Here is a 15115-nt window from a genome sequence, read left to right as displayed (position 1 = left end):
AACTGAACACATACTACTGTATTGATTGACAAGTTGGCGGGATGCAACATTTCAATGCGAGTGAGTTTCAACAGCATAGGAGTAAATGGCCATTGAGTATCAAAAGATTAACCCGTGGCATGTTTTGCTTTGTCTTTTTAGTAAATATGAGAGGATGAACTTAAGGCCTGCTACACTCCGAGCGACGCAACCAAACGCGACCGATTGCGAAAAAATTTATGTTGGCGACTCTTTGCTGCATGCCATGTGATTGAGCACAAAAAAATCTCCAATTGCAGGTTACAGTACATATAGACAAACAACACACCGAGACATTAATCTTCCATTGACCTAACATGCACATTCCTGGGATGTGGGAAGAAGCTCTAGTGGCTGGAAAAAACCCCACGCAAGCATCGGGAGAACATGCAAAAACCCACACAGGCGTGCCTGAGCTGAGATTGACTGAGACACACGTGCTAACCAATTGGTCACCATACAACACATATCTAATTATAACGTAATTTAGCATTATGCGTGAACCTAAACTCCGTACATTCAGTGTCTGTTTCAAGTGTGTGTGTGTATGGCATCTTGGTTTAGCGAGAGAACTACTTGTTACCACTTCAGACAGCGTGTGGTGAGTGGTGCGGGGCAGCAGGAGGAGCCCTAAAACTGTTGTCAAGTTGGACCAAAACTTCTGGTTTCTTCACAGGACAACATTTTCACATGTTCCCCGCCGTTCCCCTTGAGACAAAGAGGGGAAGGAGGAGAGAGAGGAAGAGGAGGAGGCGTGCAAAGTTCGCTTCAACTCCTGCTCACAGTGGCGCGCCGGCTCCCGAAACCTCACACGGGACAAACATGACGCCGCTCGGGACGGTGCTCCTCGCCGCGTTGCTATGGCAATGCGGCCACGCGCAGCAAAGAGGTAAGCGTCTGTCTGTCTCTCTGTCTGTCTGTGGCTATTGCGAGAGTCCATTAGTGATTACGTCACATGAGTCACTCAGTGGGCAGCGGCTCATTTGGCCTAATCAGCAAATTAGTCAACTGCTAGCAACCGTCACAGAAAACACAAGCATCTCGGCACTTGTAATTCTTTACACTGTAAGTGATCTCATTAAGATAACTCACATTTTTTATGATTATTTTATTCTCTCAGTGATGGTAAAACATTTAACAACGTGGCTTAGTGTGATAATAGTTAATTAGTCATCAGCTAGCAAACATTTCTGCAGGCTAGCAAGGAGAGTCATTCAGCTAGCTTCACATCATGTTTTTTTCTTCTATTTTTTGGGAAACCCATATGAATTTTGTAGCCCCCTACCCCCCACAATCAGAACTGTTTAAATTAACACGTAACATGGATCTTTACGGGAAGATGTCAAAATTTCATTTTTTGGAAAACTCATATAAATAATATAATTTTTCTGTCATAGCTGTTTAAAATCCATAGATGATGACACAGGCATTTATAGGACTTATCCATGTGGAAGAGGCTTCCGCAATGTTGGTGAAACTTGCTTTATCCTGAATGAATGAAGCCTAAACATCGAATATTGTCATCTTTGGTCATCTTAAAAAAAAAAGAGTTCCTATGGTTGTTTTGTCAGTGTCCCCTTCGCCATTCAACAGAACTGTGAGAAATTGCTTCAACATGTTTTGCCGAATGCCGAAGTAGGTTGTGCATATACTGTACTGGATTGTAGTAGCTGTCAGTCTGTTTTTCTAATCTAATCTAATCAATCAATCTAATTTCTTTTGACCTATTTTTTTTTTGTTAACTGCTGAAAGCCCTCATCATATCTACATAGACTTCTTTCACACATTTCTAGTATGGATCATAAACTTTGTCCCCTGTATGTTTCCTAAGAATGACCAAAAATACTACAGAAAAGTGAGAAAAGTGTTTTGGAGACTTTTGGTGATGACTCAACCTGATCAATGACTCATCAGCCATGAAAATAACAGTTACAGACTGAAAGAGCTTCCATCTTGGTTGAGATTAAATATGATTTTTTAAAATTAGTTTTCAACAGTGTTGGCATTTCAAAGTATATTGTTATGGTCTTGTTTCTCTCTGAAAGAAGCAGGACAAGCATTCTGTTGATAATTGTTATTTTATGATTGTTGATCAATTTTTCACGAGATTCTGCGCCCTTAGAGGATTGTTTAGGTTTGTTTCACACTACCTGACATGCTTAGGGATGCTTTTTCTGGCATTACTCAAAGAAAATAGGCAGACCCCTCTAATGATCTCAAACCAAATCAAATCAATTTGCTTTGTATTATACTCATGCAACTGAGGGAAGATGTGTGTTGGTTATAATTGGGTAGGTAAAGATCAAACCCTCTCACGAAACCCTTTGAGAAAAGACACACTGTAATTTGAAAATGAATTATGCTCGGTGACACAGAGGTAACACTGACAAATGGCATTAATGCTTTGAGAGGCTATGACTCACAGCTGGAGCTGGGTCAACAACACGGGTCAAAATATTCCCCCCAAAAAGTAATTTTGTCCTTTTTTGGAAATGATTTTGTAAAATTGAGCTTGTATGTTCTCGAGAGGTTTGTCTATTGTTTCCAGTTTTACCGTTATGTCACAATAGCAGGTGGCTGCATATTAGTGTTACAAACATGTATTTCAACAGAAAAAGCAGCATTCACCATTATTAAATAGTTTGAGCTAGCCTTCAGAGATGTCCTGGTTGGGTCACAAGTTCCCATCTTTACATCATGATGGTAGGTGGCTTCATATTAGTGTCACAAAGATCACATATTTCACCAGAAAAACTGTTGACCTTCGTTAAATAGGACAATCTAGTCTTTCAGGCAGGATTGGATGATTTATTGAATTAATGTGGGGGATCACATAAAATTGATTCTTCCCCTTGATCACACCGTTTACACTGATGATATCGTGGCGAACAGAGAGAAGCTAGGTTAATAAATAGGCACCATTCCGTCAGTCATTTGGAATTGGGTTGGGTTTACGGCACCAGACAATGACCAATAAACCTGCAAACTACGTTTCAAGACTGTTGAAACCAAAGCGTGTAGCATAGAAAGAAAAACTCCTACTATGAAAGCGACAACACGACCAAATAATTTCACATTGTTTCACGAATGACAAGAAGGGTTAGGTTCCTAATTCAAGTTTGCCAAGTTTTACCACATGCATATACGAGATCTGCGATTGGCTGACAATCAGATCAGGGTGTAATAGCTGGGATAGGCTCCAGCATACCCGCGACCTGAGTGAGGATAAGCAGTACGGAAAATGAATGAATTAATGCATATACAAGGTGTTTCAGAAAACTTCTAGGATTGGTGTCACAAAAGATATACTGTATTTCAAATCCAGACTATACGTTTCTCTTTCGAAGTAACCCCCTGGAGTTATGCTATTTGACTTTGACTTTGACTAACTTTTAGACTGCCATTCAGCCTCATTTCCCAGCCTTCTCTGCCTAGCCTTCATGCACTCCTGGAAGAATTCTTCCCGGATCCTCTGTAGCTCCATCACCAGGATTCCATCTTGATGTCATCCATATCTTTTCAATGTGTCTCTTTCATGACCGCCTTAAGTTTGTCAAAGTGGAAAAAATATCACACAGAGCTAAGTGGCGTGGGTGAGTTGGGAGGTTAACAACACTGTGACGATGCTTTTCTCGGCCCGGAATTGTCAGGTGCTCAGGGCCTTGTGAGCAGGTGCATTGTCATGGTGAACCACCCATGAGTTGTCCTGGCACTCACCTCTTCTCATGTACCGAATGAAGCCTGAATGTCACAGGATCTCTCTAGACATACCGGATCTCGGTATCTCAACTCTGTCTGCGCACAATGCCCTGAGCATCCGACAATTCCTGGCCGAGAAGTACATAGCCGTGCTGGAGCAACCTCCCTATTCACCCGCCACATTCAGTGATTTTTTTTCCCTCTTTCCCAAGCTCAAAGGGGTCATCAAAGGGACCCGTTTCGAAGAAGAGGATGGCATTAAGATGGCTGTGATGACGGAGCTGCAGAGGATCCCGTAAGAATCCTTCCAGGAGTGTTTGAGGGCGCCACAGTTGTTACTAGGAAAGTATTTTAGACTCCACGGGTACTTCAAAAAAATGAAAACTTGTAGTTTGTAGTTTAATTTTGAAATACAGTATATCTTTTGTTACGCCAGACCTGGAACTTTTTTCACACACTTCCTACTTTTCACCTGCGACTGTTGCTCAAGACCAACAGCAGCAAATGTACAGCTGGCACAAACAAACAGGTTTTGGTGGTCAAGTGTCAAAATGTAAACTCTAAAAAAAATTCACTAAATTAATGGTACTACCACTCCCTTGACAATCCAAGAAACAATGATGTATTGTTAGTTTTTTTCTGATTATGCTCTAACTTGCATAACACATTCGTTATATATAGAGAAGGAAATGTACTTGTAAAATGGGTGAGCAACTTCTCTCAAAAACCCCACCTGATGATTTGTGCTGGTGTAATTGAATGTCTGTTCCTTTTAGTACTACTACTTAGTACTATAAGCAGTGCTAATAATAGTTATAATAGTTATCCTCAAAGCAATTACTGATTTGTTCATCAGTTTATGTTAATGAAAATTCAACCAAGGTGCGTTTGACGACTTGTTAGCTCCCTAGAGACATCACTGAATGTGATGTGAATCCAGTGTTTTTCTTCTAAAGGCCATTAGAGAAAACAATATTTTCATGAGATGGATTCATCTCAATGTTATCTTTCTGAAACATGTTGATCTCAGCCTGCTTTGTTAATGTGAAAGCAGCCACGCTAAGTTGGATGGGTTTGATAGACAGCACCATTAGGAAATCTGTCCAACTTTCTCAACTTGGAAAGGCAAACTTACTGCAAGAAATTAATGTTTTCTTAAAATAAGAGCAAAGGGGAAAAATGGAGTGGTGGAAGCACCCAACAAAGCATAAAATTCGAGCGATATGAAGATGTTTTAAAAGAAAGTCAATCCAAGTGCTAGATCAAATTGGCATATGCAAGAACAATTGAACAAAATCTGAGGAAATGAGCGCTAATGAAAAAGCAATGGTAGTGGTTAGTTTTTAATTTGTGCTGGAAAGTGGACAGCCTTGTCCACCATATTTATTTTTAATTACAGTATGGGAGCATTGTGTGCTCTTATATCCAAAATTGCACTCAATTCAATCTCTAAACTGTATAGATATTGATTGATATATACAATTGAATACTAGTTTCACCCCCAAATTGTTCACATCAGAATGAGGAATAACGTTCAATGACATTGTGCCAAAGACACAGGTCACTGTAGTGTTAACAGTTGTGTGAGTGTTTGTATGTGTGTGTGTGCGTGTGTGTGTGCGTGTATTATCACACTCCTTTGGGTTCTAAAATTAAATGGGCGTAAAGTGGGAATGATGCGGCATCCTTACTGTTAAGATTGGGAACCAAGGTAAAAAAGTATCATATTTCTGTGACTGTGACACCCAATATCACTTTAAATAGTGCTAAAAAAGAGTTGGTAGCATCACATCTCTCTGCTTTGGATACTTTTAGCTTTTTCATTATATAGTGATTGTCATAATGAATGTTGCTTCTGTTATTTTCAAAAATTTTGTGATATATCATTGTTTGCGTGTATGCTACTGTCACGTTGATATTTAATTTAGCCTTTTCCCTTTGGGCCTGTGCCTATCAAAAAAATAGTACATCCTCAGCAGAACAAAATCTAGGTCTTTTTCATGTACGTGCACACCTCTGTCTAGCTGGTTTGTTGTCAGAGCTGCACTGATAATGCTAAGGAGAAAATCAATAGTTAATTCTTCTAGGGACACAATAGCTGCTCTGCCCACCTCCACTCTGCCTTAGTGAGAGAGCGAATGCTGGCATTGGCATGAGTTGATGAATTAATTAAGTGTGTGTGTGTATGTGTGTTGACAGAGGCGCCTGCGTTCTTACTGTTTACCAAGAGAACATATATAACTTTACAATTGGAGGACAGACATTTTGAAAATAATAACAGTCCCTGCTGAAGTCGGCACACATTCTTTAATTCAGGCCGCATCTAAAACAAACTCCCTTGAGGGTTTAGTCTGCACCACAGTGTAAATAGAGAAAGCTCATACAAGAAATGTCAATTTTATCTATGCTGAGAGGCCACAGTCTTAGCCGTAGATTTTAATAAAAAGACGAAAAGCAAAAAATGCGACCTAAAATTCATTCTCCCATTCTGCATTGTTTCATTACCGTTATTTCCTCAAACAGTGGCCACCCCCCCCCCAAATTAGTCACTAGAATTTGTCATCCAATTAACACAAACGCCTCCCTTTTGTCACCAAGAAACAAATAGTAGCAATAGATAGTAATTATTTCAGTTCATAGACATTCACACAGACATTAAAGAGTTGAACACATTGGACTCTGTTGCTAACCAAAACAGAAGCACAGAAGCATGTATGTAAATAGTCTGTCAGTTGAAATCAAGTGTGGAGCCTCCCCAAGGTTTTGTAGACTGTCATGCATAATAATCATTAAAAAACAACTCCAGCTTCACTTTAGATAATTTGTAATATACATGTAATATTCTATATATGTAACATTCTGTTATTATCCAACATTATTATCCAACAATGTCCAACAACAAAAAAAAAATCCTGTTGAATTTATAAAGATTATACAGTTTTTTGAACCTGGAATGGATTTTGTATTTCAATTATTTCTAATGGGAAAATGTGTCAACCAGCATTTCAGAGAATATTGCGTTATTTGTTCCATTTTATGCTTGATTAAGGGTTAAACAACAATTATTACCTAACTAAATATAAACTGTCAGGCAACCCCAATTTTACCCCCCTCTCCCTATATTTACCACTCATTAGTTATAGTATTGCAGTATTTAAAATCCTCAACGAAAGAAAATGGCAAAAGGTAGGCTTGTGGTTCTACAACTGCAGGGATTAAAATGTTTGATCCCGTGGTTAGCAACACTGAAGGCCTGACACAGATGTACGCCCGTTGAACCTTGGACACATGCAGGCCTGCAGCTGCAAAGACTTGAAAACCCCTCCTTTCTCTCACTTTTTTTTCTTTTATTGTTTCCCCCTCTCTGATCTGTCCCCATGCTTATATTTTCCCAAGGAGCCTCCTGGGGTAACACATGGTGTCAATAATGAGCCCCCCTACACCCCCCCCCCCCCCCACACCCACACACACGTTCCCCTCCTCCGCTGCTGAAAATTTTACATTCTGTCTTTCCTATCACTTTCTTTGCTTTGCCTCTCTCTCCATTCGTTCCTTGGTCCCCCGATCTTCCTCTTTGGTGTATCATTTGACTGAAAAATACCATCTGTGTATGCTTTATAAAATCCGAATGGACTATAACTTAACAGTATATAAAAAAAGAAAACATCAAACATGTTTCACTGATGGATTTGGGTACCATTTTCACATTTCCACCCATCAAAAGCTTTCTGCACTTTTGTGTTGCACCATTTCATCATTTCGCCCCTTTACTGCCCCCCACTCTCACTACACTACTCATCTCTTTCTCCTCCTCCTCAGCGGCTTCCCTTTCATCTTGCAGTTAGAGTATGGCTCACAACCTCTACAGCCATACCCTAGATCTATGTTTGGTCTCACTTTATTTGTCTCCCTGCTCCTTCACTTTTGGTTTGTGGAGGTACTGCTGGTTTGTTCAAGTTTAAAACCTTCTGATCCACAGTGAGGACACTGAGGGCAAGTTGTCTTTTACAGGAAGAAAAAATTCAAAGAACGCTATAACGTGACACCCCGAGATCATGTCTGTTTTCATTTTTTAGTTTGTAGTGGTTGGTGTTGTGTCATGTTGAGATCAGTGAACTGTTTATTCAGGTCTGGTTGTTTCCTGTTAATCTGTTTCTGAAAGATCATCTTAAGAAACTTTAGAATGTTAAAAGATAATTTTTCATTGGTCCCGGCTCTGACACAATCTCGGAGGACGTCAACTTCGCGGGTTGACTTTGAACCCCCATTTCGCATCGCAACTTTAAGTGGGGTACACACATTTTTGCATTTTCCCTCAAATAGAGGGGCAACTGGTCATGTATAGTTTTGGGATAATGTGTTTAACAAGTCATCACCACAATAAAAGTTACAATGACTCAAATTTAGCCCAGCTTCTTGATTTACTTCTTTTACCACTATTCTTTTTTTCTTCTTTGTATTCTCCGGCACTCTGGGTAGCTTGTGGCACCATAATGCATCTCACAGGTCAGTCTCTGGGCGACATCAGACATCTGGTTTGAGGGAGAAGACTCACAATAAGGGTGTGGTGTGCTTTGTTGGTCATCTTGAGTAAATCACGTCTTATGTGTGGGGTCTCTAACATTTAAAAATATGATAAAATCCAGATATCCTTCAAAACTGAGTGGTGTTATGTAAACGTGATGGATGAATAGAAAGAAAGCTCCACCCCTTGTTTCTGCACAAAACTGTGGAAAACCATGACTGAAAGGCTTCACCCCATCAAACATCCCTGGGATGCTCATAGACTTGCACTTCAAAGTCTCGTTGAACGTTTTCCCAAAATGGTGAAAGCTGTTATTGTGAATTCCACTTCCTGCAGGTGTAAGATGTCGTAATGCTTTTCTCCATGATTTTTGATGGTTTGAATTTGTTGGGCCAGAGTCACTGATGGTGTAGTGGTACACTCGCCTGACTTTGGTGCGGGCAGCGTGGGTTCAGTTCAGCACATTCACACCGTCACTCAGTGACGGTGTGAATGTGGGTGCGAATGGTTGTCCGTGTCTATATGTGCCCTGCGACTGACTGGCGACCAGTTCAGGGTGTAGTCCGCCTTTCGCCCGAAGTCTGCTGGGATAGGCTCCAGCGCCACGCGACCCTAACCAGGATAAGCGGTGTTGAAAATGGATGGATGAATTTGTTGGGCTCATTGTAGACTACTAAAGCCAGTTAACAATTCCAAAGGTATTTCTGGCCATATATCCTTTAAAAAAACTTCAACACATTATAAGTGTTCTCAATTTCTCAACAATTTCAGGCTTCCAGTTATGCCACACTGCACTTTGGCTCACGTTCCCCCAACTGAGCCGCTGTCAATTTGAAACGTGGCTGGTTTGTGTCCGAAATTGCATGGTTTCATAGCAGCTGGGTTTAGTGGCTGCGAGAATATGCTGGTTACTCTCCCACAAATACTTGCTCAACACATGGTCACAGCATGGTTTTCTGTGTATTGGTATCACAGGAAGAGATTCCCAGATAATGTCTTGGAAGGTTTGTTGTTGCATCTGTTGGTTTGGTGTGTGGCCTGCTGTGATGCTTTTTTTTTTTTTTTGTCAAGACATTCAATATCAAGTTGAACTCTAACCTCTCACACTCGTGATCTTTGACCCTTTGGAATCACCCTCCTCTCTCTTATGTTGTCATAACCTTACCCTGCTGTGTGGGCCTAGTCTAAATGCCCAAACTGCTCCAAAGGCGCAAGAGTGCCTTTGGAGCAGAAGAGTTTGACTTGATTGATACTCTAGGCCAGGGGTGTCAAACTCAAATTGACGGTGGGCCAAAATTAAAAATTGGGACGTCGTGGGCCAAACTCAATATTTCATGAAAAATCACTGTGATGTGCATGTTTCCCTTATCTCCATAAATGTAGCGTTAAAGTTTATCAAATGACAGCAAACTTAAATTTAGCTTAATCACTGAATCTGGAATAAACAAACTTTAATATTATAAACACGAGAAATCAAATTTACAATTAAAAAAAAAAAAAAAATGCTCTTTCTGGTCTGCCAACTTCTTGGGGGGAAGGAAATGTTTGTATGTGTATGTACAGATTAGTCAGAGCCTTACTCTGGTCTGGTTCAATTTGCTGGTTACATGCTCCATTACATTTCGACTGAATGGCGACCAGTCCAGGGTGTACCCCGCCTCTTGCCCAAAGTCAGCTGGAATGGGCTCCAGCTCATCCGCGACCAAAATGAGGACAAGTGGCAAAGAAAATGGATAGACGAATTCTGCAACACTACTTTTTTAACTGCCTTATCCAGGTATGAGCATTAAAATAACAAGTTAGTAATAAATACTTCCAAAAAATAAAGAAATAAAGCAGAATTCCAAACTTGTGCACTGGTTGACAGGTATTTTGACCTACTATTTATGAGCAAACTGGTCCGTCTGTCTCAGGCAGTGCATACTCCAGACTGCATGTTTGAGCTCCTTCTATACATGTTCAGTAGCATTTAGATGAGAATTCATTAAAGTCCCATGTTCTGTCTTTTGCAGTTCTTTTTTGTTTTTAGCTGTGTGTTTTGGCTCTTTATCCAAGGCTTTCTACAAAGCCAAATGTGCTGGTCTTTGCCGCAGGACCCAAAACACACAGTGCTTCAAACTCATGACAGGAAGAGCAGTTTGCTCACAAGGAGTGGACCAGAACACCCATTGACAGTTACAGAAATTGTTCGATTACAGTAATTGCCTAATATATTATGCAAAACAATACTAAGTCAACGGTAACATCATTTTTTGTATAGGTCAGTGTCATTAGTTTGTGTTTTGAAACTGTTTAGTTGGACCACAAAAAAAGTGTATTGAATCGAAGACAATTTAGCCTCAGTGTGGAAGTGTGCAACCAGCAAACTGAAGTGCAATTTTTTGCATAGACTACTAATTAGATATCCACTAGATGATAGTACTTCAGCTCCAAGACTATGGCCGTGCATTGGCTTCAGTTTTTATTTAAATTACTTATTTACCGGGTACATTTCCAAAAGCAACAGATCATGAAATAGAAAATAAATTGACCCCTAAGAAAATCTGTCACTAGTGACCTCCACTGTCCTTTACTTTTGAACTAACACACATTCGCAAAGTCAGTCAGCCGATGAAATGCTTGCAATAATAAAACTGAGGGTTCCTATTTCATTTCCAGGCAGCATTAGTTCATTTTCCTAATTCGGTGACTGAATTAACATTACATTTTGACAGTTGGCTTAGTGTAAAATTGAATCACCGAATCAAAGGATTCTGATGTGTCTTTACCAGCACATCTGTATGCAGTGCACATGGACACGTTGCAGCTCAGCTTCTAGATAGAAATGAATGCACAAGCACACACATACGTGTACACACACAAACACACACACACACACACACACACACACACACACACGTACGCTCTCACACATGCACACACACAGAAAGCAGAAAAGCCATTATTTTCTTGCTGAATGTTTGTGTGATTCCGCTGATAAAGCATCAGAGAGAATAAGAGTCTATCAGAATGGCCTGGTTGACTATAGGACATTTATACACTGTGTGTGTGTGTTTGTGTGCGCAGGTGCGTGTGTGTCCTTGCATATGTGTGTGTGTGTGTGTGTGTGTGTGTGTGTGTGTGAGTGTACACAAACAACTAAGACAGAGAAAAATACTCCCAGAAGTGGAGCTAAGGTGGCAGAAAAAAAGTTTCTATATACATTTTGATTTTCCATTATTCCTGTGGCTTTTCTCGCTGATATTGTGTGTACTGTGCAAAGGAATGAGATACAGAAAGAGGGAGAGGTCTATATTCTGTATTTCACATTCGGTTTTTCTATTTCTATTATTGTGGTCCAAGGCAAGCCCACAGAGAAACTACTGCAGAGCAAATGTTCACATTTGACAAAAGATGAAAAATGAGAAAATGTGTGCGCGTGCCTGTTCGCAGGGATTTTGGATCATGGCTACAGTAATAGACTGGCTGCACCTAGGAATAAGGGTGGTAGTCAATGATTGTGCAAGGTTGTGAGTTAGTTCAGAATGTCCCTTTCCTGTTGAGGATACAATGAGTATTTGGCTGGGTAGTAATTTGTTGCTTTATTAATTATTATCTGGATGGTTAACTTCAAGAAGAAAAACAGTCTCAGCCAGTGATGAGAAATAACTTACTAGACATCTATGGGGAAAAGGCTAGTGAAAGCACTCTAAGACAGGGTTTAATATCAGTGAGTTATTTGGATGTTTCTCTTCCTGCTGACCTTGTTTGGATCTGCAGAGGACAGCCGACCTAAGCGTTCAGCGTGGCCCGAAGCTATGATGGTGGGTGGTCCGTCAGCACATTTATTCTTTGAGTAACTCACAGCTCTGGTAGAGCAAATCAACATGCTCATTGTTTGTGGGGACGTTGTGAATAAAGGCTGTTCTTTTACTTGCTTTGCTCTAGGATGGGAGATGCTTGTTTGTGTATCAGATAAGCTAATATTGTTTTGAAGAGCCAAAGCCCTGTGAAACCCAAACCCATCCATCCATCCATTTTCTACCGCTTATCCGAGGTTGGGTCGAGGGGGCAGTAGCTTTAGCAGGGACGCCCAGACTTCCCTCTCCCCAGCCACTTCATTCAGCTCTTCCGGGGGGATCCCGAAGTGTTCCCAGGCCAGCCGAGAGACGTAGTCTCTCCAGCGTGTACTGGGTCATCCCCGGGGTCACCTCCCGGGCATCCGAATCAGATGCCCCAGCCACCTCACCTGGCTCCTCTCAATGCGGTGGAGCAGCGGCTCTACTCTGAGATCCTCGCGGATGACTGAGCTTCTCGAGAGCTTCGCCTTTCGGCTTAGCTCCTTCTTTACCACAACGGACATGTACAAAGTCCGCATCACTGCAGACGCTGCACCGATCCGCCTGTCGAGGTCCCGTTCCATTCTTCCCTCACTCATGAACAAAACCCCAAGATACTTGAAACCCATCCATCCATCCATTTTCTGAGCTGCTTATCCTCACAAGGGTGGCGGGCGTGCTGGAGCCTATCCCAGCTATCATCGAGCAGGAGGCGGGGTACACCCTGAACTTGTTGCCAGCCAATCGCAGGGCACATAGAAACAAACAACCATTCACACCCACAGGCAATTTAAAGTCTTCAATCAACCTACCATGCATGTTTTTGGGATGTGGGAGGAAACTGGAGTGCCCGGAGAAAACCCACACAGGCACGGGAAGAACATGCAAACACCACACAGGCGGGGCCGGGGATTGAACCCCAGTCCTCAGAACTGTGAGGCAGACGCTCTAACCAGTCACCGTGCTGCCTACTTGAAACCCAAACCCAAGAAATAAAAATTACTGGCCTTTTGATGAAACGTAATATATATTAAGATGAGCAGGAACGCTGTCATTGTGCCTTACTCAAGTCACTGGGGGGGGGGGGGGGTGGTAACCTTGGATCTTCTTTTTGGTCCTAGAAAATATACAAACAGTTTCCGTTAATCACTTTTCCAGTAAGCGTTACAGCTTACTTCGGATTCGTAAAACCTGATCAGGCTGCATATCACTGGCATCGGGTGGAAACCCATCACTTTTCTGGAAACAAAAAAAAAGAACTAAAAGCATGTTTGTTGATCCATTAACATTGCATTGTAAAATATGTGGGGACTGGCCAATAGTATCTATTTGTGAAAAAATATGAAATTGACCAAATTTAGACATAGGAGGCTTTGGCCCGATACTAGCGATATGTAGGATGGGTGTTAGCTACATTGGCTTTTTAAATACTGTGACATCACAGTATGCATGTTGGCACAGAAGGCTTTAAAATCCCTCCCTCCATCGTCACGTTGTTGTTTTCTTTCCATCACTGTCATTCTATTGTAACATGGAAGGGACTATTTTCTATCTACCAATCAATGTGCAGTAGCGGTTCCAGCTCCATTCTACACAAACAAACTGTATCATAGTGTGCCACTGTTGCCATTTACCCTAATGAATGTTGAGTGAAAAGGAACGGGGGCATATTATGGGACCCTTTATGTGTGTCTTCATGTATCCGTGTATCTTATGAAACTGAACCAAACAAGCTTTGAAATCCAATAATCAACATGAGCAATGGGGCAAGATTCTTTTTTTTTTCACTCTACTGTATTCATTCTGTTCTTGTTACAAAAGTGTATATATATGGTCTATATATACAAAACCATCTATACAGACTATTAAACAAAGAGGCTCTACACAAGCCACCATGTCAGCCAAACCAGCAGTCGTTAATGATCCAACAACAAATGTTGAAAGCTCTGACTTATCTCGGTTTGTGGATGCTTTAGCGAGATGGCTGAGCAAATAACATCTGACCCTCTGGGAAATATATTTGGGGGTATACGCTGAGCTTCAAATTAAGTTCTCCGCACACAGGTATTAAAACAATGCTGCTGTGACCTTAATGTCAGCATTATCCCAATACGATAACTTTTAGATTTTGTCGTTGCGAGGTTTGTTAAATTGTGGCAAAATGACCCAGTCTTAGCACTGAAACAGTCATTAACCCCACTGATAATCTTCCCACAGAAGACCAACTCTTCTATCATCAATGCAAGATCTTGGCCAAGTTTTGAATGGAAATATTTATCGGGGCCTTGCGTAAGCTAATGAAAATAATGTCATGGGGAAAGTGCGTAGTAATCATAGCTGAAGGCGGTTCAAGAAAATATTAGTGTGTTTGCTGGGCAGCGTATTTTGTCTAAAGTAGTGTGTACAATGCACACATTTCATCAGTATTTCACAACAGACATCTCTCTGCTGCGTGTCATCATCACCTCCATACAGAAAGCAATACAACTATGTTGTATTCTGTGCTTTACTGTACCACTTTACACAATTTTTGTGTGCTGCTGGGTACATGTCCATGTGTAAGGCATTTCTCACATTGCAGACACCTTCCAGGGACTGAGGCTATTTTTGAATGACTTCACAATGCAAACTGTGTTGTAATCGGGGGTCGAGATTTCATCTACTTGCTTTGGCAGTGCTGACTGTAAACCCCCCCTCACCCCACCACCAATAGTCTCCCCTGTTTATTTGTGTGTGTTTCTTTGCTGAGGCAGCAGGTCTTTACCCGTGGCCGACTCCCGGTCCAAGCTGTTGATGCATGGAGGAGTCAGTGTATCAGTAATGAGCAGAATCAGCGTCCTTTTTCTGTTTACCTCTTTCACTCCTCTTTGCATTTCATTTTTTTTATTTTTGTAGAAAAAATATTCAAAACATTGCTTTAGGAATGCCTCTTTTTTCCTTCATTCCCCTTAATTATCAATATACAGTACAGGTTAGGGCTAGGGTATAAAAAATAAATAAAATAAAAATAAACAACAAGTGCAAATGACAGCGAAAACTCTAAAGTTTTGTTTTT

The 15115-nt window shown here is 41.1% G+C and overlaps 1 protein-coding gene across 5 annotated transcripts in view; it reads left to right on the top strand.

The window, feature by feature from the left end:
• The first annotated feature begins 706 nt into the window (after positions 1-706).
• Positions 707-15115, top strand: part of lama2 (laminin, alpha 2) — a 159554-nt gene continuing 145145 nt past the window's right edge. For all 5 annotated transcript variants that reach the window (XM_061704863.1, XM_061704862.1, XM_061704860.1 and 2 more), the window contains exon 1: positions 707-907. In XM_061704863.1, coding sequence (XP_061560847.1) covers positions 709-907 — 199 coding nt within the window. In that variant the 5' untranslated portion in view covers positions 707-708. The remainder of the gene's footprint in view (positions 908-15115) is intronic.

Source organism: Phycodurus eques, chromosome 18, assembly GCF_024500275.1.
Source record: "Phycodurus eques isolate BA_2022a chromosome 18, UOR_Pequ_1.1, whole genome shotgun sequence".
Classification (NCBI taxonomy): domain Eukaryota; kingdom Metazoa; phylum Chordata; class Actinopteri; order Syngnathiformes; family Syngnathidae; genus Phycodurus; species Phycodurus eques.
Note: the sequence above shows the minus strand (reverse complement) of the source record. Positions and strands in the feature narration are given on the sequence as shown.